The 5,644-nt window shown below is 53.4% G+C and overlaps 1 protein-coding gene across 1 annotated transcript in view; it reads left to right on the forward strand.

Annotated features, from left to right (window-relative positions):
• LOC144599748 (cytoplasmic FMR1-interacting protein 2-like) overlaps nucleotides 1-2,929 on the forward strand; it is a 22,560-nt gene extending 19,631 nt beyond the window's left edge. Inside the window, exons 8-9 of the mRNA XM_078410987.1 lie at nucleotides 2,373-2,511; nucleotides 2,751-2,929. Coding sequence (XP_078267113.1) covers nucleotides 2,373-2,511; nucleotides 2,751-2,929 — 318 coding nt within the window. The remainder of the gene's footprint in view (nucleotides 1-2,372; nucleotides 2,512-2,750) is intronic.
• Nucleotides 2,930-5,644: the final 2,715 nt, after the last annotated feature.

Raw genomic sequence — 5,644 nt, forward strand, 5'->3', positions numbered from 1 at the left:
GAGCAGCAGCCAGCAGCAGCTAGCAGCAGCCAGCACCGTTTACCACTTCAAATTCCCACCACTCCTACCTGATTTTTTAAAACCAAAAATAATGTATTCATTTATTTACAATAATATGTACAATACCAAACAAAATTCAAACAAAAACCACCACCATAATACAAAATCACCCAGTTATCTAAACAAATATTCTTAAATGTCAAATACATTCTTAAAAGACTATATTACATCCATGTCAAGGATGCATTCCACTTCCCCGTGGTGCCCAGCGGTCAAGGAAATCCCCCAGAGTGCCCGTGGACAGCGCATAGTCCCTCTCCAACACCACCTGGGCACGGATGTAACCCCGGAAAAGGGGCAGACAGTCGGCTCGTGCAGAGCCCTCTTCCGCCTGGGGCCGTGACTCGCGGATGGCCAGCTTGGCCAGGCCCAGGGGCAACCCAACCAGGACATCCTCAGCCCTACCCTCTCTCCATGCACAGGGTGTCCAAAGATGAGGATGGTGGGTGAGAAGTGCAGCCAAAGGCAAGGAGCAGCCCCTTTAGATATTGAAACAGGGGCTGCAACCTCACACACTCCATGTACACGAGGTACACAGACTCACACACTCCATGTACACGAGGTACACAGACCCACACACTCCATGTACACATGGTACACAGACTCACACACTCCATGTACACGTGGTACACAGACTCACACACTCCATGTACACGAGGTACACAGACCCACACACTCCATGTACACGTGGTACACAGACTCACACACTCCATGTACACGTGGTACACAGACTCACACGCTCCATGTACACGTGGTACACAGACTCTTCCAGCCCGCAACAGTGGCAGGCGGCTGGCGAGTCTGAACCGCTTGAGGAACAGGTTGCAGGGGACTCCTCAGTGCAGTACCCTCCACCCCAGGTCCCCCATGGAGAGGGGCAGAATCCCTGCGTAGAGGGACCCCCTCTTGCGACCGGAAGGCAACGTCGACCGCCACTTAGTGTCCAGACGGTGGACCAGGGCGAGGACGTGCAGGGTGTGGAGGGGGAGCCCGTACAGGACACGCCTTCCCTGCGTCTCGGAGGTAGATGAAGGGTGTCGAGGAAATGCGGCTCATGTTGTGTGGGACCGGCTCCCGGGAAGGATTACGGCGCCTGGGTCCGACGAGTACTTCCGGCTGAGCGGGGGTTTGCTCAGCTACAAGTACTCCACACGTCCGAGCCCCCCTGACACCCGGCGGGGGGGGGACACGGGCCGGCTGCTCTCCCGGGTCATAGGGAGAACGTGCAAACTCCATACAGACAGCACCCGGTCATGATCGAAGCCGGGTCTCTGGCACTGTGTGCATGCGCTGGGGGTTGGATATCCCACCGCTGACTGTAGGACAGTGATCTCGCTGGATGGCGGGTCCAGCCTCAAAGTCTGACATTGCTGCAGCAGGAACCGTGCAAATCCAGCTCGTTGACCACTTGAAGCCTAAAATAGGCACCACCAGACTCGGGAACAGCTTCATCCCCTCTGTTATGAGGCTTCTGAATAGCCTTTCCATCATCTAGGGTACTGTCCGATTCACCTCTACCCCATTGCGGACTTTGTATCTGGAACTGATGTGATACAACACTAAGAACTATATTAGAAACATAGAAAAATAGGTGCAGCAGTAGGCAATTCGGCCCTTCCAGCAGCAACGCCATTCAATATGATCATGGCTGATCATCTAAAATCAGTACCCAGTCCTGCCTTCTCCCCATATCCCTTGATTCCCTTAGCCCAAAGAGCTAAATCTAACTCTCTCTTGAAAACATCCAGTGAATGGCCTCCATGCCTTCTGTGGCAGAGAGCTCCACAGATCCACATATTCCTGCACTCTGTCTCTTCCGCTTTGCTGTTTTGCCACTATCATATTTGCCTCCACACCATCCCCATCAGCACATTCCAGACCCCCTCTACTCTGTGTAAAAACCTTGCCCCGCACAGTTCCTTTAAACTTTCACCATCTCACGTTATAGCTATGCCCTCTAGTGATGGACATCTCCACCTTGGGTGTATTTAAGGTGGAGATTAACAGATACTTGATTAGCAGGGTGTCTAGGGTTTTGGGGAGAAAGCAAGAGGCAGGGATGAGAGGGAAAGATAGATCAGCCATGATTGAATGGCGGAGTAGACTCAATGGGCTGAATGGCCTAATTTTGCTCCTATGACTTATTAACTTATGAAAAAGGTTCCGAAAAGCCTACCCTATCAATGCCACTAATTATTTTTTTATCCATTGAGCATCACCTTTACATATCCGTTGTGCTGCTGCAAGTAAGAATTTCATTGTTCCGTTTCAGGATGTATGACAATAAAACACTCTTGACTCTCTCTCGTTAGTTAAACTCAGTAAACAGGCACAATAGTGCAAATGGGCCCAAGTACAAACTGCAAAGCCCAGTGTCGTTTGGTGCTGAGGTAGGCGTGTGGCTAAGGTTGTGTTGTGTGATTCAGGAGCCTGATGTTCTTAAACCACGAGGTAATGGTTCTCAGGCTCCTGAAGACCCCCCCCCCCCCCCCCCATGTCGTGGGATAAGAGTGTAGTCAGGATGGTGTGGGTCTTTGATGATATAGGCTGCCCTTGCCTGGAGCATTGCAGCGTGTGGGATTTTGTGCATGAGTTGTCAGTTCTGTTTCCCCACCGAGTGTGAGAGACCGTCGTGGATGGTGTGTGGCCTGTGAGCCGCTGTGGAACGTGATGAGCTGTTTGTGAACCAGCTAAAGGTGGCGACAGCTCCAGCCACACCTCGGCTGGCTGGAGCACACCCCGTGAATCACCGGTACCACGGTGTGAGGAACAGGCAGCTGCTCCACTGAACCGCACCAGGCCAGTGGGAACTGCAGGCGCTGAGATCCTGGGGAAAAAACACAATGTCCATACGTCCACGGAGACATAGCAGCAGAATTAGGCCATTCAGCCCATCGAGTCTACTCCACCACCCAATTAGGCTGGTAGATGACGGGCAATTTCTTTAGTCAGAGGGTGGGCAATCTGTGCAAGCCATTGCCACTGACAGCAGTGGAGGCTGCCATTAGTATTTTAAAGGTGGAGATTGACAGATTCTTGATCAATACGGGTGTCAGGGTTACGAGGAGAAGGCAGGGGCATGGGTTGAGAGGGAAAGTTAGATCAGCCATGATTGAATGGTGAGTAGACGATGATCAAATGCCTAATTGTGCTCCTAGACCTTATGACCATGTACCTTTCCCCCTCAACCCCTCTTTCGGTGCAAGTTGGGCTGAATTGCCTGTTTCCGTGCTGTGTGGCTCTGTAAGGTGGTTGGACTGTTGGGTGGCCAAGGGATCGGTAGATTGGAGGTTGGTAAAGGAAAAGTATCAGCCATGACAGTGGTCGGTGCCACACAGAGGTGGCTGCTGTGCAGGCCACTCAGGCTGAAACAGCTGTTACTGTGCAGCATGACTCCATGACTGAGCACCGACTCCAAACCGTCCCAACATCAAATCCCCCCATGTCACCTCACCGCCCTCCATCTATACCAGCACCACCCTGCAAGGCCTGTTTAGCACGGATTGAATCGAGCTTTCATTAGGCAGTCTGAAGAAACGTGGTCCCTCCACAGATGCTACCTGACCCGCTGAGTTCCTCCAACCTTGTGCTTCTTCTTGAGGGAGTACAGAGAAGGTTCACCAGATTGATTCTGGGATGGCAGGACTTTCATATGAAGAAAGACTGGATAGACTCGGCTTGCACTCGCTGGAAATTTAGAAGATTGAGGGGGATCTTATAGAAACGTACAAAATTCTTAAGGGGTTGGACAGGCTAGATGCAGGAAGATTGTTCCCAATGTTGGGGAAGTCCAGAACAAGGGGTCACAGTTTAAGGATAAGGGGGAAGTCTTTTAGACCGAGATGAGGAAGTTTTTTTTCACACAGAGAGTGGTGAATCTGTGGAATTCTCTACCACAGAAGGTAGTTGAGGCCAGTTGATTGGCTATATTTAAGAGGGAGTTAGATGTGGCCCTTGTGGCTAAAGGGATCAGGGGGTATGGAGAGAAGGCAGGTACAGGATACTGAGTTGGATGATCAGTCATGATCATATTGAATGGCGGTGCAGGCTCGAAGGGCCGAATGGCCTACTCCTGCACCTAGTTTCTATGTTTCTTGTAAACGGCATCTGTAGTTCCTTGTTTGTCAACTGCAGAAATGTTGTTTCCTTCTCACCATTGTCCCACAATCTCTCTCTCTCTCTCTCTCTCCAGGATTCCTCCCCCCCCCCCCCCCTCCATCAGTCTGAAGAAGGGTCCTGACCTGACAATGTCACCTAGTCCATTCCTCCACATATGCTCTCTGACCTGTTCCTCCAGCACTCTGCAATTTGTTCCAAGATTCCAGCATCTGCTGGAATTAAAGTCTGGCATCTTGATTAAAGTCACTAGTTGTGTCCCTGGATACGTGTACACCCAGCGCACCAGGCTGCCAGCTGCACCCCTTAACCCAGCGCACCAGGCACTCCTTAACCCAGCGCACCAGGCTGCCAGCTGCACTCCTTAACCCAGCACACCAGGCTGCCAGCTGCACCCCTTAACCCAGCGCACCAGGCTGCCAGCTGCACCCCTTAACCCAGCGCACCAGGCTGCCAGCTGCACTCCTTAACCCAGCGCACCAGGCTGCCAGCTGCACCCCTTAACCCAGCGCACCAGGCTGCCAGTTGCACTCCTTAACCCAGCGCACCAGGCTGCCAGCTGCACTCCTTAACCAGCGCACCAGGCTGCCAGCTGCACTCCTTAACCAGCGCACCAGGCTGCCAGCTGCACTCCTTAACCAGCACCCTCTCAGATTACAAAAAAACGTCTTCCACAATATCTCGGCACACGTGTCAGCAATAAACCAAAGATTCACACAAGGTCCAGGTATACGCGTCTATGAAAAGAGATTTTATTGAAGACAAACACAAGACTAACATTCGGTACAGCGAGGCAAGAGTGTACAATTACCCAGAAGTGAAACGCACAGATCCAGTCCCCTACATAGTTAGAGATGCCCACAGTTCCATGTATATAGAGTGATGCGCACAGGCCACACTTACTGCCCCCCCCCCCGGTCACGCATACACCCCCCTGCGGTCACGCATACTCCCCCTGCGGTCACGCAGACTCCCCCCTGTGGTCACGCATACTCCCCTGCGGTCACGCATACTCCCCCCTGCGGTCACGCATACACCCCCCTGCGGTCACGCATACACCCCCCTGCGGTCACGCATACTCCCCCCCCACGGTCACGCATACTCCCCCCTGTGGTCACGCATACTCCCCCCCCCCCCCCCCCCCGCGATCACGCATACTCCCCCCTGCGGTCACGCATACTCCCCCCTGCGGTCACGCATACACCCCCCTGCGGTCACGCATACACCCCCCTGCGGTCACGCATACTCCCCCCTGCGTCACGCATACTCCCCCCTGTGGTCACGCATACTCCCCCCCCCCCGCGATCACGCATACTCCCCCCTGTGGTCACGCATACTCCCCCCTGTGGTCACGCATACTCCCCCCTGTGGTCACTCATACTCCCCCCTGTGGTCACGCATACTCCCCCCCCCCCCCCCCCCCCGCGATCACGCATACTCCCCCCTGTGGTCACGCATACTCCCCCCT

The sequence above is a fragment of the Rhinoraja longicauda genome, chromosome 14, assembly GCF_053455715.1.
Source record: "Rhinoraja longicauda isolate Sanriku21f chromosome 14, sRhiLon1.1, whole genome shotgun sequence".
Taxonomy (NCBI): domain Eukaryota; kingdom Metazoa; phylum Chordata; class Chondrichthyes; order Rajiformes; family Arhynchobatidae; genus Rhinoraja; species Rhinoraja longicauda.